Source organism: Triturus cristatus, chromosome 5_2 (genome assembly GCF_964204655.1).
Source record: "Triturus cristatus chromosome 5_2, aTriCri1.1, whole genome shotgun sequence".
Lineage (NCBI taxonomy): Eukaryota > Metazoa > Chordata > Amphibia > Caudata > Salamandridae > Triturus > Triturus cristatus.
The window spans coordinates 394,372,878-394,398,872 of NC_140588.1; the positions used below are offsets into that span (position 1 = coordinate 394,372,878).

The window sequence follows — 25,995 nt, forward strand, 5'->3', positions numbered from 1 at the left end:
CACGTGTGGTGTTCGAAACATTTTCTCAATTCAATGCGCCCACGCAACGATTTGTGTTCGAAGAATTGTGTAAGTCATTAAAAGAGGAGTGGGACGATGATATGGCTGATGATATGCCACCTGAGGTTTCCGAGCTACAGCTCCGGTTTGCCACGGGTGTCATTGTAGGTGATAAAGTCCGCGAGGCTTTAGAACGTTTGCTATCCTTTCGATGTACAGTGCAACCACGCGCACTGTTTAAGGACGCGACCACGGAATGGATGGCACAACCTGGTCAGTATCCAATGCGAGAAGTTCCCCCAGTATGGATGCCAGGCGATGCTGCTGCTAACCCTCCTGTCCAACCGCACTTCCAGAGAGTGTGGATACACCTCCCTTGGAAGCGGTCGGAAGTTTTGCAAGTGAAGCAATCACTACCCGATCCTCGTAAGAACCCTGCGGGTTATTATAAGGAGCTGTCCCAATTGGTGGATGCTACAGTTATGAACCTAGCCGATATTGATATGTTGTTCGGTAATGTGGTGCCTCAGCCGGTTTGGGCGAAAATCCGTCATGAGAATCATGTCGCCGAGTTAGGCGGTGACTGGGCTGCCCTTACAGCGGCAGATGCCCGGCAGGTTGGTGGGGCTAAACCTGAACAGGTTATTGCGGCTTTGCCCCAGAGGATTATTACCCTCATGAAGACGCTTATGCCAGCGATGCACGTCAATTGGGACAAACTATCAGCATGCAGGCAAAAGAAGGATGAAAGTGTGTCCGACTTCTTTACTAGGTTCGAAGAGGCGTTCCTTGATCATAGTGGTCAGGATATGGGTTCTGAGGGTGGTCAACGGTTGTTCGTTGACAAATTTGTATCGAATTTGTTGCCCGACTTGAGCAACAAGTTGAAGAATTCTGAGAGTGCGTGGGCTGTTTCTACCACTGCCCAAATATTGGCTACGGCCCAATATTATGAGAATAGAGAAAAAGAGGAAAGTGAGCGTGCAGAAAAGAAAACTAAGGACCTCAAAACTAAGGTCTTGTTGCAGCAAGCTTATCCTCCGCGTTCGAATTTTAGTGATGTGCAGCAGCCAATTAGATCGCAACCACAGTTTTCTAAACCACAGCAGCGCAATGCTTCGCCTGCGCCCCGCACTGTGCTGAGATATAATCAGTGCGCATATTGTCGTGGGGAAGGTCATTTTAAGTTCGATTGTCCGGTTTTACGTGATAGGGCTAATGGTGTGTCGGCTCGGGGAGGACGTGGTGGTCCTCAACAGACTTCTCGTGGTAGAGGTCGCGGAGTTACCCAGAACCAGACCGAACGCTTTGCGACGTTTTCGGATTCGCAGAATTGTTTCGATCGACGCGAATCATCGTCTGATCGGTCTGCACAGTATCATGTGGACGATCATTATGTTGAGTGTGATGTTGATGCGGATGGTATCTACTAGGACAGCCGTAGACAAAGGAGGGGAGAAGTATCAGTTCCGGTTGATCAGAAAGGGCCCTATGTTGCAGTAGCCACTTTGGGCGTTGTTGAGCCTTTTCTGTTGGACACTGGTGCAGCGAAAAGTTCCATCATGCATTCTAAACTCCCTGGCGCGCCTTTGTCTGGCTTAACGAATGTCTCCGTTGGATTTTCTGGCGCCCCTGTTAGCAATCCGGTCTCCAGCCCTTTGCCCCTTACAATTGGGTCTCATGAGCTGGAAGCTCCTTTGATTTTGACTACTGGTTGTGGTGAGAATCTTTTGGGCTTAGATCTGTTGAAGAGGCTACATGCGACTCTGTACTGTTCTCCTACGGGTGTGGAGCTTACGTTGGGTAAGAGCGTGATTTCCCCTATGTATTTGTCGATCGACAGACTCCCCCCGGAATTGAGGTCTCTTCCAGATTCCTTGTGGGCAACAGGTCCCAATGATGTGGGCCTGTTGGATATACCATCTTATGTTGTCCAACTAAAAGTGGGTGCGCGGTTGCCACGTATACCTCAGTATCGTATCTCCCTTGATGGCGAACGGGCACTGTTAGCGATCATTTACGATCTGATCGGCAAAGATGTTATTGAGGAGACACGAGGTAATGTGTGCAATAGTCCCGTGTTGCCTATTCTGAAACGAACGGATCCCTCCAAGCCTCCCGTGTATCGTTTAGTTATCGATTTGCGAGAGGTAAACAAAGTTGTTGTTCCACAGTTTCCTGTGGTACCAGACATTACAGCTTTACTGACTCTGATTCCAGCCACTGCATCATGGTTCTCGGTCATCGATCTGAAGAATGCGTTCTTCAGTATTCCGATTGCTGTAGAGAGCAGAGATTTGTTTGGTTTCTCATTAGGTGGGCGTAGCTTCAGATTCAAACGCGCTCCACAGGGCTACTGTGAGAGTCCATCAATCTACAGCCAAGCTCTTAAGAGTCAACTTGATGCGTTTGTGTTACCGGCTGGTGCAGCCTTGATTCAGTACGTTGATGATCTGTTAATTGCTGCTGACACTGAACAGCTCTGTAAAGTCGCTACAGTGTCTTTGTTACAGCACCTTTGCGACTTGCATCATAAAGTGTCGCCTTCCAAACTACAATATTGTTGTCAAGAAGTAACCTACCTCGGTCACTTATTGTCAAAGGCTGGAAGAAGGTTGACCCCTGAAAGAATTGCAGCAATTGCTCGAATGACTGTGCCGACAACTCAGAGAGATGTGCGTGCCTTTTTAGGTATCACGTCGTACTGCAGACAGTGGATCCCGAACTTTTCATTGTTAGCAAAACCATTGGTAGCTCTCACGTGCAAGGACGTTTCGACTCCTTTGCCTTGGACGGAGGAATGTCAGAAAAGTTTTTCTGAACTACGTGATGCACTGTGTTCGGCTCCTGTGTTAGGTACTCCTGATTACAGTAAGCCTTTCACATTATACGTCCATGAGAGGGATGGTTGTGCGTTGAGTGTCCTAACGCAACAATTTGGTGATAAGCAGCGTCCGTGTGCATATTTTTCCTCTACCTTAGACCCGGTAGCTAGAGCGTTGCCAAGTTGCTTGAGGGCGACGGCGGCAGCTGCGGCGTCTATTCGACAATCCGCAGGTTTGGTCATGGACAATATGCTCATAGTAATGGTTCCGCATGCAGTCGATACGCTCTTGAATCGGACAAAGACTCAACATCTAACGAGTGCACGGTTGTCTGGGTATGAGCTTACCCTTTTGGCAAGTCATATTCAGATTAAGCGCTGTAACGTACTGAATCCGGCGACATTGTTGCCGATTAATATAGAAGCAGATAATGTGCTGCCCCATGATTGTTATTTACGAACTGAGGAAGAAACAAAAGGTCGTGTGGACCTGAAAAACACTCCCTTGTCGGATCCCGATGGTACTTTGTATGTGGATGGCTCTTGTTTCAAGTTGCCGAATGGCGATGTGACGACTGCGTATGCTGTGGTGACATTGAGCATGGTTGTGGAAACTGCGAGATTGAACCAGAATTCAGCACAAGCGGCAGAATTAATTGCATTAACGAGAGCGTGTGTTCTGTCGAAAGGAAAGCGTGTGAATGTGTTTACCGACAGCCAGTATGCGTTTGGCGTTGCGCACAACTTTGGAAGATTGTGGAGAGAGAGAGGATTTATGACATCGCATGGTACGAAGATTCAACACGGACAACTAGTGAATGATCTTTTGGATGCACTTACGTTGCCTAAACAAGTGGCGATCGTCAAATGTAGTGCGCACCGGAAAGTGACGGATGATGTTGGTCGTGGTAATGCATTTGCGGATGAGATTGCTAAAGAAACGGCTAAGAATCTTGCGACTCGAATGTACGTTACGAGTTCAGTAAGATGGCCGGAAGAGACTGGTATGTGTGAAAATACTGTCGAGAGTGTGAAAGAGATTCAGAATGGAGCTACTGAAGCTGAAAAGACCAAGTGGAAAGAAAGTGCAGGGAAATTGGATATGCATGGATGTTGGGTTGATCTGACGGAATGTCAGAGGTGGATGCTTCCAGATGCATACGTGTTAGCTGTTGTGACGATGGCTCATGGTTTGTCACATATCAGTGCGAAAGGAATATGCAAGTTCTTGTCCCCTGTGTGGAGGAATGATGGTATTGCTAAGTGTGCCGAACGAGTGGTTAAGAATTGTATGGTGTGTTTGATGCACAATCCTGGAAAAGGCACCCCCACTCCACCTGGTCATTTCGCTCCTCCTACCTGTCCCTTTGAGGTTATCCAGCTGGACTTCATCCATATGGAGAGATGCAATAACTTGAAGTATGTTTTGGTTGTGGTTTGCGCGTTCTCCAGATGGATTGAGGCCTATCCTCTTAAGGATAATACTGCCATGTCCACAGCGAAAATCTTGCTGAAGGAATACTTCCCTAGGTATGGAATGCCGCGGATTGTGTGGTCGGATAATGGAAGTGAGTTTGTGGGAAGTGTAATGCAGAGTGTGTGTAAGGGCCTTGGAATAAAGCAGAAATTCCACAGTGCCAACCATCCTCAGGCAGCGGGTTTGGTTGAAGGGTACAATGGTACCCTGAAGCTGAAACTCGCTAAGATCCAGGCTTCGACTGGTCTGTCATGGCCTGATGCCTTGCCTCTGGCTCTCCTATCGACCAGAGCGACGGTACACTCTCGAGTAGGGCTCAGCCCATATGAGATTGTGTTCGGTCGCCCTGCAAATATTTGGGGAGTCCCGAGACCTAGGGCTTTTGATAGTCTTGAATATCCAATGTTGATCGATTATTTGTATGATTTGACCACTAAACTACGATTAATTCATCAACAGGTCTTTGAAGCTCTACCGGCGCAGACAGAGGGTCCTGGACATCAGCTCCGGCCAGGTGACTGGGTAGTCACCCGAAATTTCGGTCGGAAGCGTAATTTGGAGCCAAGATTTGTTGGACCCCACTTAGTCTTGTTGACGACGAGGACAGCGGTTCGACTGGAGGGCCGGAAGAATTGGGTCCACGCCAGTCATACAAAGAAGGTACCGATCCCCTTACCAACTGACGGTTGGGTGAGAACTGGGATTCCGGCCGAAGAGACTGAGACTCCCTCGCGTTTCGTGCCGTTCAGCGACGCTCAACTTGTGGAGGATTCGTCATTGCCCTATCCACAAGTGGAGTCATCAGTAGCAGAAAACCCAAGGTCCGACTCGTCATCTGCTTCATTGAACACTGCTGCGCCATCTGAACAATTGTTCGTAGAACAAACTCAACCTGGAAGAAGTCGATACTTTCTTCGTTCAAGGACTTCAAAGACTAATAAAAATTGATAGTATAGTGGTTTTGACGTTATGAATGTTATGAACAATTACATCCTTTCTTTTTAAGTTTTTCGTGTTTTCCACTGCTAAGAGACTTGTAATAAATTTGAACCTCTCCATCCGGGTTACCGTAGGGCCGTGCGGGTACTTCTTTCTGTTTAGCAGGTTTCTGACGCTAGGTTGGTTACTTTTGTCGATTCCTGGGAACTCCTGGGAATTGATAATCGCTGTTCAGAACAAAGTGCGTCAAGAACGTCACGGACGGTTTGTAGAGGATGGCATTCTTTAAGCTGGTGGAAGAAGAAAGGGTGTTGGCACAGAGATCAGAGTTAAGGAGGGTCGTGCGAACAAAATGTTTTCTGTTTCAGGTGTTTTTGTTATTCCTAACTGTATCTATGTTATTGGTGGGCGGAATGTATTTTGGGGTATCGAAATTCTTGCCTTCTGTTTCGCCTACCTTTTCTCCTAACCTAAGTTCTCGCACTACTGTTTCCCCACATTCTTTTCATCCTTTGCCTCAACACGAACAGGTTAGACGTGCGGAATTCAGGAATAATTCTTTTGTCCAACTCCTACATCAGCATCAGTTAGTGGTGAATACTACAAATTGTTGGGTATGTGGGTTAATGCCACACACCATGGATAGGGGTATTCCGTACTTGGTCCTTCCATACAGTTCCCAGGGTTCAGCTCGAGCATTCCAAACCATGTTTCGCAGTGCACTAGACTCTTACCCTAGTCGAGAGCCACGATCTGTCAAGTCCGGTCCTGGTCCGTACCACAAGCCTCTGGCGATAGCCATAGCAGATCTGGACAGAGATATTTTCGATGTATCACTCATTCCAGACGAAGAAGTACAGGCTTATAAGGATCTGAGTGAGGCTGAGTATGGTACGTCAGTGGGGGATAGACAGTTGAAGAGCTCGTCCCCTATATGGATTGTACCGCACCTTGGTAATTTCTGTTTGCAAGGTTTGGGTCGAAATCCGAGAGCACAACTTGGGAACAGTGCTTGCACTGAAACGTATGTTCTACCGATGCTCTCTTCCCCCGTTTTTCTGACCGCCAAGGGCACCTATTTTGTGTGTTATGAGCGCGCATATACATGGTTACCCCGCGACTTCTCGGGTACCTGTTATATTGCGAATCTCTTACCTCCGACCTTCACAGTTGCTTCTGACTATCACAAAACCAGAGTCGTGAGAGGCGTAATCAGCAAAGAGGATACTGCTGGTCAAGAAGCAGGAGACTTCTTTAAGGGTTTCCTGCCGTTTTGGGGACCTATGGTTAATAGTAGGAACCTAAGACAGTTGACCCGTGTGGTGGAATCGACCGCTAATATTACTGCAAACGCCCTTGGTAATCTAACAGCGGAACTACAGGCGGATAGACTCATGACGTTGCAGAACCGTATGGTTCTAGACGTTGTTCTTGCAGATCGAGGGGGTGTGTGTAAAATTATCCATTCGAGTTGTTGCATTTTCATCCCTGACAATGCTCCAACTGTATATCAAGCCATCTCGCAGTTGCATAAGATTTCCGAGTCCATACACGTGGACGAAGGTAATTGGACGCTTCTAGGATGGTTTTGGGGCCTGATGTCAACTTGGGGTTGGAGTATTCTGATGATTGTAGGGGCTGTTGTAGCGTTTCTGTTCACGTGTTGTCTTTGTGTTCAGTGTGGTCCTGCCTTATGTGGCCAATGTGCTGCAACGTGTATAAGGCGGCCATCTGTTACCAAGGAGACATTGATGGATAGAATGATGTTTCAGCAGCATCTGAACGATCTGATGAATATCGATATAGATTCTGATCTAGACTAGTGCTTGCCTACATGAGGGCAAAAGGAGCGTCTGAGGTTCCGTGTGAGACGGGACGGCACTTTTTGGGTGGTGACGAATATGGACGAGTGTGGTATCTATGAACCGCAAATGACGAGTACAGTGGGTGTGCGAAGTTTCGCTATGCAGCCTTGTACGGTTCGTCTCATTTTTGTGTTCGTTCATTTGAACCCTCGGGTTCCATTTTAGATACAGCGTCCATTTTGTTTTCTTGCCCTCAAGTAGCCAGCGAACGGGCTTTTGTCCGTTTCGTGACCCTGGGACTGTCAAGATAGTATGAAGGACACGTGTTTCTTTGAGGTGACTTTTATGACGAGGGGAATGACACGAGTAAGGCAGATGGCCCCGCTCGAGGCTCATCTTGCCGCTCCGGTCTATTGTTTCAGTCACGCATACATTAGACACGAGGTCTTTGATCCCTCTCTTGAGTTTCCTTTATTGCCTCTAGCATTCTCTTCTAACCTGTTGTGCATCCTCATCCCTTCCTCGCATCCTGTTTTCCGTCCTTCCTCTTAATGTGTTTATTGCGGAGGGGATATGTTTTTACAGTTGGGAACCGGCAAGACTGTTGTAATTATGTTCCGGCCTCCTGAAACATGAACGCGACCCTTTTTGAAGTTTATTGTGGGAACTGAGTTGTAACCTTTGTTCGCCATACTGCGCTATGGCAAAAACGTGTATAAAAGGAGCGACCCACTTCTATGAATTTGAAGCAGTCTCCGAGAACCTACACGCTGTGTACTTCTTGTGACTTCTGTATCCCTGCAGTAAATAAACGCTGATCTCTGACGTCACTGGAAGTGTCCCGTGTCTCTGTGTCTTGTACGCCAGAACAGGTAACCTACGAAGGTTTCAGGTGTTGTCCCCTGGCACCGCTGGGTCTTGAGAAAACCCAGTCCTTCAACAGTTCGATCCCTGGCTCCTGTGGCAGGTTAGCCCAGCACCATGTTACTCTGGGCAATAGTTTGCTTAATCTTCCTGTGGCCCCCAGTGCCGGGACTCCTCTCCAGACTTTACAAATGCTAGCATTTACATTTATGCACTGGTAAACTGAATACACAGGACAAGAAAATCCTCCACCTCAATGTACTGTCTGATGTCCTGTAGTATAATCTATGAATGTGGAGTCCAATATAGATAAGTCATGGGAGTGAGCATGAGAAAGGAAGTCTCAGCAGGCAATGAAGACACTATTGGTTTCATTCACAAAGATGTTTTGTATCTTACTTTTGGAGTACTCCTGGCTTACTTCTGAAGTTCTGGAGTGTTGGACTTGGCCCTTCTGGCAGGTTCACCCCTAAACTTTTTGCATTTATCCTAGCCTTTTTCCCTATGTGGTGTTAGTGGTTTTAGGCCTCTAGGCACTTTAGCACTGTGTCCCAGTGTAAAGTGTGTGCGCTCTGTGTTACATTTAGTGAGACTGGCCTGCCCTCCCATAGGAATGCATAGGGGACATGTGTGTCCATGGATGTGAGAGGAGTGCAGGAGCGAGTTTGGTATGTGCGAACTCGTGAGAATAAATGCTGCGCAATGGTGTGCGCAGATTTAGTGTGACTGGTGGAGAAGTGCCACTTTTAGAAGTTGGCATTTCTGTGTACAGTGTGAAATGAATTGCCTGTCTGGCTTGTGAGTGACAGCGGCTGGATGGTGTGGGGAATTCCAGGAGCCAGGATGGGTCTGCCCGGTGGTGAATGCCGAGATCTACATGTAGATGGGAGGGAGGAGTTGCACCTGGGACCTGAATTGGGCTGTGCCTTCCCTACACAATGCTGGCTCCACCTCCTGTGGTGCGTCTGATGTCCCTAGCCTGTCCTGTGAATAGGGAGAGGGGCTGAGCAAAACAAAGTGCTCCAGAACCAGTTGTAGCTGGTTCTCCCCTTGCTCTACAGTTGGTGACAAAGGAAATGTGTGTATAAGAAGGGTTGTGACCCCATGAAAAAGGTTTTGTTGTGCTTGTGTTCTTGAGGGGACACGCTGCCAGGAGGAACCACCGCGGGACCCAGCTTCTGCTTCCTGAGGGTCCCTGCATTCTGGCCTGCCTGGCTACGCTTTGCTGGGGTCTCCCCCAACACCAAGGGCTCTCCCTTTTTGCATTTGTGGAGACATTGGGACACCTAGCACCTGGGAGCGCTTTTATGCAGACCTTGACTATTTTTTAATTGCAGCACGGAGCTGCAAGCATTTTAAATAGGGATTCCCCCGCTTTTGGTGCTTTTAATTAATAGCAGGTGCCCACCCCGCGTTTTGCCGGTTTTCAGCGGGAGCCTACCCCGCCCTTATGGTAATATAAAAAACTGCGGGTGCCCACCCCGCGGTTTGAGAGAAAGAGCAGGTGCCCAACTTACAGTTTTTGTGCCTTAGAACGGGAGCCTACCCTGTATTGCAGCCGCTGAAATCCTGAGGGCCGCCGCGGGCACTGAATCCTGCAAACCTTGACTGTGGGCAGGGCCTGAGGTTACTCGGAAGTCGGCGCCGGCTGGAGCGGGGCTCCCATGAGGAAAGGGAGAGCCCCGCGTGGCGCATCGTTCTGCTGTTAAAACGTAAAAGACCCAGGCGGGAGCCTACCCCGTGCTGGGCCGGACCCGGAGAGAAGCGCCACCCTCTAGACCCAGGCGGGAGCCTACCCTGCGCTGGGCCGGACTGGGAAAGAAACGCCACACTCTAGACCCAGGCGGGAGCCTACCCCGCGCTGGGCCAGACCGGGAAAGAAATGCCACACTCTAGACCCAGGCGGGAGCCTACCCCGCGCTGGGCCGGGTATCAGAGAAAGTCCTCGGTGCCCAGGAGAGTGGTGCCGGAAGAAAGGAAGGGTCCCCATAGGAGGATTCTCGCCGCGTTGGAAGCCACGAAGCAGACACCGAAGGAGCCTGGGTCAAGGCGGGAGCCTACCCCGCCTTTGTGTGACCTACGCAGCGAAGTCCAGAGAGTCTCCGTAACAGCCCGGTGAGTGGGGGCGCTCGCACTGGCACAGTGGTGCCAGGGTGGTGGGAATCTTCACAGCGGCACTGCCGTGGCGGGCCGCTGCAACGTGGGGGCATTTCTTCAGTTGGAGTCCCCAAGGGTGGTCTCCCCCACGCTCTGTTGGTGCCCGAGCCATTCCTCACAGCTGCAACGAGTGGGGCACATTTCAGGAAGAAGTCCCAGTGGGGCTTCAGTGACATAGTCAGTGCCAGTGTCATTCTTTTTGTGGCATTTGTTTGCGAAGTCCCAGAGTGGGGCTTCACAAGGGCACAGTGGTGCCCATCGGGGCGCATGGTCGGTTGCCATTGGGCTACATTTATTGAGGGAGGCCCAGAGCCGGGCCCCAGAGCACTGCGTCGTGTTCCCAGTGCCCACATTCTTTGTCTGCACAGCTGCACCGCAATTAGCGGGCAACTGCTACGTTTAGGCCAGTGCATTGCACTTTTTGTCACAGTGTATATTATGTGATTATGATCTAAAGTGTTTATTATAATACAAAGGATATTTTTATATATAACCTTGTGTGGAGTTCCTTTTGTGGTGTGCCTGGGGTGTTGTTGCTGTGTGCGTGCTCAAACGCTTTACACATTGCCTCCGGGTTAAGCCTGACTGCTCGTGCCAAGCTACCAAGGGGGTGAGCAGGGGTTATCTTTGGCGTGTAACCTTCTTGCCCTGACTAGAGTGGTGGTTTCTGCCTGGCTTTGGCGCAAGCCTTAGCCAACCAGATATCCCAGTTCTAACATGGAGTAAGACCGTTGTACTCCGAGAGTAAGTCTAATGTACTTCCTACCAAATGTTTGTGAACTGAGTCCTGAGTGTTGCATTTTAACCTTAAGAGGGTGGGGCTGAGGGTTTTCAGGGAAAATAATTCCACTGGTGCTATTTTTCATTGTAATTTATATGACGTATTCAAATAATTGGAGGCTTCTTTCTGCAAATAATCTCATCCTGATATTCTGCTTTGAGAATCACCTCATTATAATCGAGGCGCGATATATCGTATTTTACAAACGTTGCTGGGTTTCTCATCTTCATCAAACAAAAGAAGAAACCCTAAGGGACCTACTAACTTAAATTACTGATATATTAGTTATGATATTTCCGAGAAAGTTGCAATGTAAAAAAGTTCATTCTTGACTCATAGGAGTGCAGAAATGATGCTCCATTTATCTGTTTAAACGGTATTTAAATGTTGCAGAAAATGTCTCAATATAGTAACATCTAAACATAATTGCAGACCCAGAGCAATAGTCGTGACCCCCAAAAATCTCCATTAATATGTACTGAGCATTTAATAATTCAACGAGGAAATGTTATGATCAGCGTACTTTAATAATCCCCTTTATGCATGTCTTGTGAGCTGATGTGTATATCTTTGCATCACTAAGATTCGGACATCAGCAGTATGCCCAAGTATGAAAGTTGTTTTTCCCAAGGTGCGCCTATTACTAATAAAATTTACCTTTATATGAGAATTTTGCGCACTCTTTACATTGTCCTACCGTGAGTGTCAAATACCGAAAATAGCTAAATTATACAGACAAAAAGGCTGGGTAAATTGGATGTTCGAAATGTGCATCATTCGTTGTTGTCCATCCTTTTTGCAGCTTCCATCTTGTGCGTTCGTATATACAAAGTCGATGGAATTTTTGAAGTTGTCTCAGAAAATGTGTCCAATACAAATGCCCACAGCCTGCCTTTTTCAAACTAGGTCACTGTACTACTCTTCTGCTTCCATGCAGCAGTAACTAACTATTCTTGTGAAATCTCTTTTAAAGGGCTGTATTTAAATATGTCTTAATCACTGTTTCCAGGTATGAAGGTGAGAGATTATGTACAAAACGTCACTGCGCTGGAAACGGACGTCCGTGCACTAATTAACATCACTGACAGAACAATTAACACCATACTGGAAGCAAATCTGTCCTCATCCAAGGTACGAGTGGTCTTGCCTCGAAGAATTTGTGAGTAAGTGGGCGTGTACGTGCATTTTGAAATTTGAATCCTTGTGTGAGCGTCTAATTTAACATTTGGTGCAGCATCAACTAAATTGCATACATGGGGGCAGATTTCCAAGAGAGTGACGCATCTGTAGAGATGCGTCACTTTCCCTGCGCCAACATGCCAAATCCTTGCGTCACCATGGATGCGCCGTATTTACAATACGGCGCACCATGGCACAAGTATTGACAGATGCGTCAGAAATTCTGACGCATCTGTTGACGGAAAAGTCACGCATTGCTGGAGTCGTGTCGGAAGCACGACGCAACTCCAGCAATCTTCAGGGGCGCCCTATGCCTAACATGCTGCTTCACTCCTAACGCCTGCTTCAAGCAGGCGCAGGGTTTTGACGCAGCATGGATGTAAAAGTGACTCAGTGAAATCTTGTAGATTTCACTGCGTCACTTTTACAGGGCTTCCTGCGACGGAACGCCCACCCTGCATACATTAGATCTGATGCAGGTTTAATGTGGCGCAGGGCTTCACAACGTGACCCATCTCCCTAGATGCATCACGTTGTAAATGGGCCGCAAACTTTTACGCTGCCGCTGCGTCACAAAAGTGACGCAACGACGGTGAAAAAGTGACGCAAGGGGCTTGTAAATCTGCCCCATGGTAGGCAATTTTGGAGTGGTGATGCTCAATTTTGCAAATGTATAGCAGGATCAAGAGTTGTGTAGCTCTCATTGAGACCTGACTCAGTCCCAGACCTGCCAACTGACCAGTGGCGGCTGGCATGGCTCGCATGTGGTGTGCATGGGGGGTTTGAGGGGAAGTGCGCAGGTCACAGTTAAAATAAAAAATATACAGTTACCTTGTCGCCAGGTCCCGTGTCTCTGCTCCTGCTATGCTGTGTCGGACTCCAGGAACAGGAAGCACCCGGCACACAGGCTCCCCTGACCAATCACAATGCTGCAATACAGCCTTGTAATTGGTCTGAGCGCTGCGATATGGCGCTCAACCAGGGGCTGGAGGGATGGACATGTTCTCCATGCAGGTTGTAATGCCGCCTGCATGGAGAACAGGAGTGTGTGCATGACTGTTTTGGGTGGCACACTTAGGAGGGTTCTGTGTTCTACCACTCCTCCCCTGCAGCCCTGTACCGCCCCCTTACACCAAGCTGCAGCAACAGGAGGACAAAATAAAATGATAATAACATTACGTTATTATAATTTTATTTTTTCCTTTCTTTTCCTGCTTCAAGGCAGTGGGGCAACGCTCCTCCGCCTTAGCGGAAGAGCCGCCACTGCAACTGACACAACACTGACTGTCACACAACACTGGCTCCCTTTACACAGTCACTGAGCCGATATCACACAGAGACAGGGAAAATGAGCTGAAAACTCGTGGAAAGGGCAGATTTTCCGCTCGTCTTTCAAGGTCTTAAACAGCCAAGTGTGAAAACACCCCAGGAACTTGGCACCAGCCTCAGAAAGTTTTTTTTTAGGTGGTTTGGTGTGAGGGCGGAGGGGGGAAGAGAGTGTAAAACAGCCACTTTGGTTATTAGATAGTTTTCAAAAACCTTTTGGCACAAGGCCCTGTCCCTTCCAAGGCCTGCCCCCAGTGAATTTATGTTATTTAGTTGGCAGGTAAGCAGTCCACTTTGTTATGAATGGTCATATGGTACCCATTACGCAATATTTAATGTTTCTGTTTGATGTTTTTCCTCAGTACCACCTCAAATTCATATATACTTACACATTGTAGTATTTTGACATACAGTTGTTGTCGGATGCTGGTGTCGGCCAACTGATATAAAGGCCTCCTGCTACTTGGAGCTTGTCAGTAATGGTGAGATCTCTTGTATTGATGTTTCAGTGCACTATGTCAGCTGGGCAGGTGTTACTGAGACCCAGGATTCGTTTGGTGGTTGTTAGTAATTTTTCTGCATGCATATCCTAATCTCATGTTAGCACTTTTAAGGGTGATCAAAGGTGTGTTTTCTGTAATAGGTTTATTTGTCACTGAATCCGTACATTTTTTCTTGTTGTTGGTTCTGCAAGTATGGAGAAGAAGGATAAATGGAGGGTTTTCAACAAAAATTAGAAAGGCACTCTTTGGGGCGGTTTCTACAATAGATGACAAGTTATATCATAGAGATGCAGCCTACTGAGAGAATAAAGAGTTGCAAATTACTGAACTATGTTGCCACAATGGGCTTAGTAGTAACTAAACTAACTGTACAGGCGGCATCGTTCTGCCAGAGTTTGAAGCAGTAATAAGACGATAGCCCAATTCTCATATAATGGTGTGCTTCTTCACTGATATCAGTGTGGAGCAATTATCATTCAGTACGGCTGTATGTAGGAATCTTGAGCAATATTTACAAGGAAGTAGTGGAGCACGGCGTTAGCCTTCTTGGATTAACACTGCACTCTGCCACTCCTGAAATGCAGGGCTGCACCGTATTTAAAAGAATACAGTTCAGTGTTGTGTTTCCCCCTGTGCTGGTACTAATTTAGCTGCCTAACGCCAACACAGGCACCCTTGCACCATAGTGCAAGGGTGCCTGCGTTGAGGGGAATGGTTGTTTATGTGCTGTAAGGTGTCCCTTCCTGCACATAAACAATCTGTAATGACATTTTGAAACTTCTATGTGTGCTGCTTAATGCAGCACACATAGAAGTTGCAAAATATATTTTTTGTTTTGCACAACGCAGCACATTTGGAAACAGATAAAACAAGGAGAAATTAAACATTTATTCTCGTTGCACCAGGGTAAGACCAGCTTTTCCCTGTTCTTATTTTTGGTGCTGCCCTATATTTACGCCACCCTTGTAAATATGGTGCAGCGTCAAAATCAATGGGTGTTGCGGTGGAACGCCCATCACAACATCCATTGCCTGCCACTTTCATGCTAAGTATAGCATGAAGGGGGGCCTGTTAGATTTGGCTTTATGACTCTGGGCACTTTACCACTGCTGATCATGCCCTGCAAACTGTGTTTATGGATTGGCATTTCCATGATTGGCTTATTTGATTTACTACTACGTCCCTAGTACAGTACACTGTGTGTGCCTAGGGCCTGTAAATCAAATGCTGCTAATGGGCCTGCAGCACTAATTGTGCCACCCACACAAGCAGCCTTTCAAACAGTTCTCAGACCTGCCACTGCAGTGTCTGCGCATAGTTTCTACTGCATGTCGACCTGGCAAGTGCACCCACTTGCCAGGCCTTAATCTTTCCTTTCATGTAAGTTACCACCCGGATAGACCCAAGGATATCCCTATGGGCAGGGTGCAGTGTATGTGAAAGGTAGGACATGTACTGGTGTGTGTGTCATGTCCCGATAGTGAAATACAGTGCATTTAGTTTTTCACTATTCAAAGGCTATCTGTCCCATAGGATAGAATGGGGGTTTATTCATAACATCTTATAAGTATAACTTCCTATTGAGATAAGATAGAAATATGGAGTTTGGTATCTCTGAACTCAGAACTCAATAACACATATTTTAGTAAAGATGGTTTTTAAATTGTGTGTTTGAAAATACCACTTTGAGAAAGTGGGTACTTTCTTGCTTGCCATCCTGTGTGCCTCGCTGGTTTGTGGATTGACTGTCTGGTTATGGAGTGACAGGAGCTGGGGATGTGCATTTACTACAGACAGCCACTATGGGGGGTTGAGGTGTGTCCTGCCTTCCTTGGATGACTCAGAGCCAAGGTGAATTGATCTGGGCTGTATTTAGAGTAGTGGAAGGAGATTTCCTTGCACCTAAATGGGCCCTGTCTCCTGTGCACAATGCTGTCTCCACCTCCTGCCAGGAAGCTGGACCAAAGATGACAGAAATGATTTGGACTGAGCTAAAAGTCTCTCTGCCACAAGAGAACAAAGGAAAATGTAGTATAAATATTGGGGACCAGACCCCAGAACTTTAGATAACTGCTGGACTCAAGAGGAACCACTGCGAAGGAGAAAAGCTGGGAAAGCTGAAGGAGACGTGCTGTCCCTTTGCTGTGTGCTGTGTGGGGTGGCCTGCAGTGGCTGTTTTTGCCAAGGAGAGAACCAAGACTTTGATGTGTGCTTTGTATCCCGTTTGAAGAAGATCTCCAAGGGATAGGTGTAGAGCTTGCCTCCTGTTCTGAAGTCTCAGGGACACAAAGACTTAATTTCCTCTGTCTGACACCTGGAGCTGCTGTTTCAGCTGCCACAGAGGTTAATAGAGGTTAATAGCAACACCGACACCGGCATGAAACGCCGTGACCTCAAACGATGCCCTGGCTACCACTCATGAAGTGTACTACACACCGCCCGACTTGCACAGCAGCCCCGACGCCTGCCGACACCACACCGTACTGACTCTAAGGGCGTCATTGAGGCTGCTGCCTGCATCGGAAATGAGGGCACGGCTTGTGACATTCACAACGCACCGCCCAACTCTCACCATAGCCTTGACCTCACCGACACTGGTGCCTCATCATCGTGGAGCTGATATCTGACGTGGGTGACATCCCAAATCCATTGACCCTGCATCGTCGTAAGGAACAAACACCTCATCGTCACCTCCCTGGCAACAGTAAGGAACCAAGGATTCACCTCCCCTGCATCGCAGTAAGGATCGGATGCCGCACCTCCACTGTGGTTGCAAGGAACCGATGCTGCCCTGCGCCAACGAAGCATCACGTCTCCGACGCCGTGCACCGTATTTGTTTTTTAATCATTTGCCAAGGTAATGTTCTTTGTGGTCTGTGTGGCTCAAGGCCTGACGGCGTGCACCTCACGGTCAGTGCCATACTTTGGGATTTTCACCTGTCACAACATCGTAATGGTCACAGGTGGAGCTATTTGTTGCTACAAGCTTTATTTTTGTGAATAACCTATTTTTGGTGATATCTTGATATATGTATTGTGGATTATTTTGTCGTTTGGTTTTGTTCTGGTTTAGATAAAGATTTCCTATTTTTCTTAACTGGTGTGGTGTCCACTTGTCACGTTTTCACTGTGTTTCTGTATGTGTGCACAAATGCTCTACGCACTGCCACTGAGATATCCTGTCTGCTCGTGCCAAGCTACCAAGAGTGTGTGTAGGGGTTGTCTAAGGGCATACCTACCTTACCCTGACTAGAAGAAAGGATCCCTACTTGGCCAAAGGTGCAAACCATTGCCAAATAGAGACCCTTATTTCTAACAGTGCCTTATTCACAAAGAGGCATTAAGCTACGTTAAGTGGCTTAACGCTACCGTGTGAATAAGGTAAAGTCCCTATCACCACCACAACGACGAGAAAAGTGATGTTGTGGTGGTGATAGAGGCTTGTAAATATACCACCTTGTTTCTGAATGTTGTTTTGAATGAAGCCTTTTGATCACATAAGGCCTTATTTACAAGTAATTAAAGCAGCACGGATCCACAGGCCATTTGGCTGCGCCATGCTGCGTTAATTCCGAAGCAAAGGAATGCGTCATATCTACAACGTTATGAAGGATCCCTTTGCTCTCCCCTGCGCTGGCGCACAATTAGCTGACATGCGCCGATGCAGGCACCCTTGCACCATGGTGCTAGGTTTCCTGCGTCACGAAGGGGATTGAGTTTTTGTGCAGGAAGGGACACCTTCCAGGACAAAAACAATTACAAAATGTGATTTCCTCTTCCTATCTGTGCTGCAGCTTGCAAAGAAAGAGGGAAAAAACGAGGAGAAATGAAAACATTTCTGCTCGTTGCACTTCCCTACGACTCCGCTGGGGAGGCGTAGCATTCTGACACATTTCCAAGTTCACGATTTCTTGTAAATATATAAATGTGGCAGAAGCCATGGGTGATGCATAGGAACAACCACGGCAATCCTCTTTCATGCAACGTGTTGCTTGTAAAGGAGCCATATTTACAAAGATACGAAAAGCCACGCAAGGTGGCTTTACATGTCTTTGTAAATATGGGGCAGCAGGTTGCGCCGCCGGCGCGTCACAAAAAGTGATGCACCTGCAGCGCAAGGGGCTTGTAAATAAGCCCCTTAGTTTGCTTGCTATCAGTAAATACCATTGACACATACTACTGTGGCTAAATCCAGTTGGATGATCGAGTGAATTCTTTAAATTTGCTTCAATTATTTTAGACCTAAAACAATTGAGGAAACAATTTCTTGAAGCTTCCGGGTGGAAAAACCCAGACTTCACTGTGTGGAGTAACTTTGTTAATTAATTCTCCTGGAATTCTCATCATTATTAACTACAATACCCATTTGACCTGGTCAAATGGGTAATGTAGTGCTTTACAGACAACCAAATTCAGAAGCTATGGAAATAAAGATTAGAACCCAATATAGCATCTATAACCAAAAAATAGATTAGTACAGAAGCAGTTTGTCTGAAAATGTAATCTGAACTGATACATCTTCAAGTCTTCACAGAAGAAAAAAACATTTAGGATTGGTTCTACTTTCCTGGCTGAGCAAAAGCATATGTTTTAATTGTTTTCTACAATTCCAAGGGAGTGGGTAAAAGATTTGCATTTATTCAGAAATGAGTATGTATTATCCCAATGTTGACATGTGTCTTCCTGCCACTGGACATTATGCTTAACTAATTTAGCGTTGTGTTTTATTGTTTGATGTAGCACTGTAGACCGAAGCCTAATTCACTTGTCTATCACTATAATTGTTGGATAAGTATGTCAGTCTGTGCTTCCATCACAAAATTCCAAGATTGTGGACGAACTACCAAGGCGTTTTACCTGTATGATATCAATGTATTATGTAGCATGAACCTGCTAGGTCCTACTCAGAGAAAATTGGACTAGGTACATGAACAGCAATACACTGTAGAGAGGGGGAAGGGGAGCTATTAGAAAGAAAGCAGGTCCAGTACCATTGCTCCCAAGGACACTGTTCCAATATGACTGCCATTCGTAATATTGAGTCTGCAGTACCACCCGGCCAGTCCACACCCATCCTCCACATACTAAGCCCTATCGAATGTCAGTCCCCCCCATCGGCACATCAGTTCCGCCCGTCCCCAGCCCGGGTACTATGACTCGGCACTCGAGGCTCACCAGTGTATACCGGCGACTTACAGACGATGGGCAGGTACCGGGCGTTGATGGGACGAGCGATTGTGTCTTCCCGCTGTCTCCACCCTTGGATCTGAGGTAAAGGGTATTTTACCACGAAGGGCGGATGTTAGTTCTAGGAGCTTACAATTGTTATCCTTCCTTCTTTTAGAACTCCCACAGATACTCTCCCTCATAGCCAATGTGAGCGCCGACGTGGCCCACCACTCTGAATCTGGGGGTATGCTGTCTTTTGTGTTCACGATTGTAACGTGCGTAGTGTGTGTGATACCAAGCCAAACTTTGGTGGCAAGACTGTTTTATATGCTAGACTACAGCCGTGGGTAAATTACACATTAGTCTAGAGCTTCTAAGCACCTTTTTCACGAAAGTGGCACTGCGTGGTACCGGCTGTGCACCAATTTAGATTGCAGAGCTTTGTCCCGTATGAGTTATCTGCGTGCGATAGTCACACCGTGTCCAACTTTGTGGCTCCTAATCTACAGATAACATACTTGTCAGTGGAGCCATCTTTAATGATTTGACTGACACCATTATAACTCAACCCTCTAAACTGGGAGGGTCACATTTCAGGGATGTTTGTGCCAGAAACCAAGAGAAGGTCCACACAGAATCTTAGAGAAGAGAGGATGGAATAAAAAAGTACAACTGGCAAACAAATGTGCAATATTTAATTTACAAGTTCTTTAAACTCTAATAGTTGTGGCACTTTAGTTTGTTTACAGTGCCCTTGCCTTGACTCTGGTGGAAGAATGCAACAAGGAAGTCCTTGGCCTCCTGCTGACGTTTCCTAAAGATATGGACACCCCCTTAGCTGTGGAGGAGCTGTGTTCCCTGTCCTCACTGGAATTATATGAACTTAGTGTGTTAATCACTGAGCATCTGGATTTAAGAAACATTATCTATAAGGTAAGGACCTTGAAGGGTTGCTACAGTGCATCTTGACAAGTATGGTGATGGTTGGAAATAGCGTAGACTGTACCCATGGTAAGATGTTCAAGAATTGAAGCATTCAGAAATGCTCTGATTCTGGGGTGCAACTAAATCCAAACTTCATGTGAGAGGGGACAGTGGAAGTAACACATCAAACAGTTTGATGACCCCATCTTCAGAACCTGAACCACAATGATTTGTGGAGTCTCCCTTCAGTGTTTTGCACTTCTCAATTTTAATTTTAGGAGTCATTTTTATGGGCACCTTGGGCCTTATTCAGAAATGTGAACTTAAACCGTTGATGTAGGTTTACACACCCTGTAGTAACTTTACTACTTTTTAGTATTCATAAACTAAAAATTGATTTTAACTACTTGTAAAGTTACTAGTGGTAAAATGACACTAATAAGGCCGGATTCACAAAAGTAAACTTACATTTTTGTGTAAGTTTACTCTTTTTTGGTATTCACAAACTATGATTCAATAGTACCTTTACGACTGTGGTGACCGGCATATCTTTTTATGTGCGGAGTTCTCTGTCCCAACTGCAAACTCTCCGCAGTCGTAAATGTACTATTATATCATAGTCTGTTAATACTGAAAAAGAGAAAACTTGTACAAAAGTGTAAGTTTAACTTTTTGCAATAGGTCCGCAGTTTGTGAATACTAAAACGTAGTAAGGTTACTAAAGCAAGTGTAAGACAAAGAGGGTTGTGTTAAGTATTTGTTGTACACACTCAGGCAGCAAATGATGTCACACACTCAAGACTGAACTCAGACCAATTTGTTTCTATACAAATATTATTTAGGTATATTTATTTGCTAGAACCAAGCAAGCCTGGTATAGATAAGTGTAAATGGTACTTTTCAAGGCAGGTTGAACCATACAAGTAAGCTGAATGAAAATGTCTTTGTTACAGGTTTGTAAATCTTTTCAATGCAATGGATTTTAAGTGTTAGAGTACTTCTCAGATTACTTTATGGATTCGTTATTTACTCAGTGTGATATGCCTAGATATCACACTGGGACATTTCCTAGTGAAAAGGTAAGTAAAGGAGTTTTTAGTTATTTGTGGTTTTTCAAGTTCTCATACAAAACCAACTCCAGGAAAAACAGTCAATGTTTTCCTATGGAGAAAATGCGGTTATCGGTTAACAGGTAAGTACATGGTTGTGGGAGTTGGTATTCTGGGCTAAGAACCAGGGTTTCACCAGGGTCAAGGATGCACTCTCAAAGCACCCTCAGTGGCTCTAGGGCGGCTGGGTGCAGACTGCTGAGACCCAATGTTATCCAAAAGGGGTTAGGGGCCCCCCAGTTGGTGGCTGCTCACAGGCAGGCCATAGCGTTGTGGGAGCAAAGCTCAGGGCATAGAGTGATCCGAGTTAGCAGCAAAAGTACACATGCAGCAGCGCAGGTGCAGCTAGGTTCAGGGTGCTATTTTGGCACCTGAGGGGTGGGGTGGGCAAAGGTGGGCACACTTCCCTTCCTTAATTGGTTTTCCCACCTATTCTCCTGCCCAAAGTGGGGGTCAGACCCGGTGGGAGTCAGTTGCTGGAAGCAGCAAAAGGCCTGGGGAAGCTCACACAGGCGGCAAGCCTTTGAAGCTTCCCCTTTGTGGACCCTGCCAATCCTGGGGAGGAGGCTTAGCACCTCGTTCCAGGATGTGCATTGTTACAGACCCGCAAGAGCTGCAGGCTCTCGACCCAGGGGTCCAGAAACATGTCTGGTGGTGGCAGCTGGCGAGCAGCCACTCAGCCTGGACACTAGTATTAAGTCGTTTTTCAGGGGGCATCTCTAGGATGCCCTCTGAGAGCATTTTTCATTAAATCCCACAGTGGCATCAGTGTGGGTTTAATATGCGGAGACGTTGATACCAAACTTACCAGTTTTCCGTACAGCCATTATAGTGCTGTGGAGTTTGTAATGATAAACTCCCAGCACCATATATTCTTAATGGCATTACTTAATATACAATGTCTAAGAATTGGTTTCGAAACTGTAGGGGTACAGGGCTCATGCACCTGTACCCTCACCACTGCTATAGTGCACCCAGATAGAGGGGTGGCTGACCTATGCCAGGGCAGTGTGTTGTAGGAATGGCACACAGGGATGTGTGCCATGACGACTCTTCACTTTGTTCTGCACCAAAACACGCAACCTGCAAAGGCAGTGTGTGTGTGTAAAGGTACAGGGCCTCTAAGGGTGGCACAAACAGTGCTGCAGCCCTAAGAGGCCTTCCCTGGCCACAGTGCCCTTGGAACCTGTGGTACCATTTACAAGGGACTGACATGTGGCCAAAGAGTGCCAATTGGGTTTTGTCTCAATGCAATTTTTTAGGGAAAGAACATAGGCACTGGTTACCTGTTTGACAGGAACCCAGGGCACACTTAGTCAAAGTACATCAGCAGTTTGGCAAAATGTTTGGGGCAACCATGCAAAAAGAGGGCACTTTCTTACACACATGTCAAGGCATATGTGTACAGCACCTTCACTGTCCTTTTTGTGCACTACTACTATGGGAAAAACCCATGGCGTTGGGCTGTATCATGCTAAAGTAATGAGTCAAGTTCAATAACTTCTTGCAAATGAAAAGCAGTTTATCTATGTCTTTGAGCAACAGGGCAGAGGTCCTAATTAATGTGCAACTTCACTTTCATAGTCTTAACTTTTCCCAAAACCAGGAAATAAGGAATGGGAACTGACTTACTATTTCATGGTGAGCATCCATGTTTCACTTAATAGGAATCAGTCCTATATCAGTGACTGTGCTAAAACTGAGTAGACAGGCACTGGACGCTCTGCCTTTAAGCATATGGATGGATGCTCATACCATCGTTTTCTTGTGTTTCAGTGTAGCTACAACTGAACCTTGACTTTTTAAGGGTGTTGATGGAGCCCATGTATACACTTTGGTTTTCAATTGTGTGAATTGCTGTAATGAAGATAATTCATTGCATTTCTCCTCAGGCATAATGTTTATTGGCGCAACACTGTCAACATAGCATGGTATTGAACAATCATTTACTTTCAGTGTAATTTTAGACATTTGAATGACTTTGGTGCTTTGGAGTGTCGATCTTTCTTTGACTGACATTGTTCTTCACAAGTGGCCAGCCATACATGCGCACGCTTATCTGAAGTAAACATCGACATGGCACAATAATTGTATTCACTTTCACTTGACATCGATGAAGAAGAACTGTTTGATGATGGTTTAGATGATGTACGATGTCATTCTGTGTCGATTTGTGTTTACTGTTGTTGCCACTTGGACTTCGCATCAGACATGTATTCTGTAACATTTCGGGGGCCATTTTGTTTCCACGCTTTGATGCACCTGCATTTCCCTGGGCTTTGCAAACTGTCACAAAATGGTTCTCCTTTTCACAGCCTTTACAAATCTGTCTGAGAGTGGGACATTTACCTTCGTGAGGAAACGAAACTCCACATCTAAGACATAACTTTTTTTTACGGGTAGACAGAACCTTCTGTCCTTCAGTCTTTGGCTTCAGCTTAGTTTTCACTTTCATGACTGATTCATTCTGGGCACCTCCGACCTCCATGTCAGCAGCTTGTCTATCGACATACTCTTCAGCTCTGGCAGCCATTGACAGTTGCTCCAGACTAAAAGTTTCTTTCAGCATTCACTGTCTGAATTAATCTGACAAGCATCCATCAATAACTCTCAGACGCATAGCTTCTTCATCATTAAATTCATTGAACTTAAAATGTGTGATGAGTTTTGAGTCTCTCCACAAATTCATCAATGGTTTCACCAGCTTTCTGTCATTCCTGATTCAAGATGTATCTTTTGTAATGACTTCTTTTACACCATCACCAGCAAGATTTTTGACATACTTGATAATCTTTTTATCAGTCTCTTCTAGTGCATCTGTAAAATCCACAAATGTCTCTTTTGCTAATATTCTGCTTTTTTATGGTATCGAACAGTGGTGGTGGTTTCAGGAAAGGCGCAGCGTTGTAGATCAGTGTGGACCTTAATGACACTGCATGTGACTCTCTGTGGCATGGTTTATGTGACTCATCAGTGAGGCCTTGAGACATGATAGCTGGAAACGTGACTTCCTTCTCTGCCAGCTCAAACATTTCACTACTTCGCATATATTTGGAGACTGTGGTGATAGTCACCCACCTGTCAAACACAACCACTGTGCTTGACCTGGATTGCGGTGCCTGGCACTGAGATCGTCCTGGCTTACCTTACTCAGGTTCTGGTGAATAAATAACTGTTTTACTCTTAGGTGTCTTTTTGCATGCTCTTTGTCTTCACCACTTTCTTATTGTAACGTTATCTTGCACCTTGTGATTTTCAATAGCTGCTCTTTGAAAACCTGGTTGTTTCTGCCTTTAGCGTTGAAGCTCCGGATCACATATGATTGTATATTGTGTAGCAGCACAGTTTCTTTATCTGAACACCAGATTCCTCACTGCTACTGCAACACACATGGCAGACAAGAACAGTTTGCTTGGACCACGGCAAACTCTCTAGGTGAGCACTGTCAATCGTTGGGTTAGGTATCCCCCAACTCATCACCAGTTGCAGCATCCTCCCCAGCCTGGGTAGCGGCAAAGGACTATGCCACACATGGAACTTAGAAGTATACACCTTTATTCTTCTGTGTTTAACAGTGAACTCAGCATTCTAAACAAGCCTTCAATGCATTCTGCTCTAACATTTACATCACAGTTCAACATGGTCTATCTCGAGCCAAAAGTGTTCCATCATTTTTAATTCTCAAGACACTACAACTCCATCTTAGGTTTCAGTGTAGGAGAAATGGATTCTCCGTGGGGAAAATGTTTTGTGCCCTGGAAAAAAGCAAGTGTGCTTTTGCACTTGTTCTGTTTACATCATGTGGAAAGATATACATGTGTATATTATCGCATGAGAAAAATAAATTCATAACACAATTCGATGATTACACCTGGAAAGATGCGCCTGGTGCAGGTTTCCTGGTGTAGCCTGTAAAAATGTGGTGAATTTAAAACAGTTGGAAATATGCACCCACATGACTTTAGAAACCTTGGGTGCAAACGTCCAACTGTTTTTAAGAATCAGGCTCATGTATTAAGTACTTCACAATCCATTACTACTGCAAGGTCTGTAAGTTCAAATTATATTTTGTCACCATGAAATGATTATTACAATAAGAAGCTGGTATGAAAACCACTGCATTATCTATCTGTGGCACAAAAAATTGAGCCTCATCAAATGTACTTTGGTATTAATAAATGTTCCATGGGATAAACAAATATGATTTTTGGACACAGTGCACATTAGAACCAACAATGCACATTTCAACGTATTATGCACAGTAGTGACAAAAAAGACTAAAGGATATACATTCACAGAAACAAAAATAGATTCATACAAAATCTGCAAAAAATCATATTTATATAAGGCAACAAACAATGTTTGAAGTGAATGGCCAATGAAAATATTACCTGCATCAATTAGTCTCAGGTAATTGTTCTGGCAAAAACCCGCAGATAGTAAGTTTTCTTCACCAGTTATAATTGCGATTTGTGTGCAAGTGGTAGCACAATTTGAATGAGGGTCACAGTAGAGCTTTGCAAAAACTTTAATTAGTTTTGACTGAACACAAAACATGCCATGAGCAGCCATTTTTCAGGAAGTTATTTGTATAATACTGTGATTTATTTTGTTTCTTTGTCTTTAAGGTAAAGATCCCATCTAATATGAACACCTTGTTGACAACATTGTTGGACGTTGTATCAGGAGTTAATACCATTGCTAGTAAACTTCAGAAAATTGTGGCAAACCTTCCTGACTTCTTGAAAGCATTTAAAAGTATTCCTCTGGTGGATGTCTCTGAATTCCAACAGGTAAATCATTGTATGCCAACATTTCAGTTGTAGTATAGGTCTTTTATTAAAGTTCACTTGTCTGTGATTTCTAGTTGTCATGTTGTTATGACTTGTTCACAAGCTAGATGAAGAAGGCTTTAGGTGAAGTTGATTTTTAAGACCT

The 25,995-nt window shown here is 45.6% G+C and overlaps 1 protein-coding gene across 1 annotated transcript in view; it reads left to right on the forward strand.

Annotated features, from left to right (window-relative positions):
• ABCA13 (ATP binding cassette subfamily A member 13) overlaps window positions 1–25,995 on the forward strand; it is a 2,655,493-nt gene that overhangs the window by 692,742 nt on the left and 1,936,756 nt on the right. The window contains exons 18-20 of the mRNA XM_085606362.1: window positions 11,857–11,978; window positions 19,763–19,957; window positions 25,686–25,850. Of these exons, the coding sequence (XP_085462488.1) occupies window positions 11,857–11,978; window positions 19,763–19,957; window positions 25,686–25,850 (482 nt within the window). The remainder of the gene's footprint in view (window positions 1–11,856; window positions 11,979–19,762; window positions 19,958–25,685; window positions 25,851–25,995) is intronic.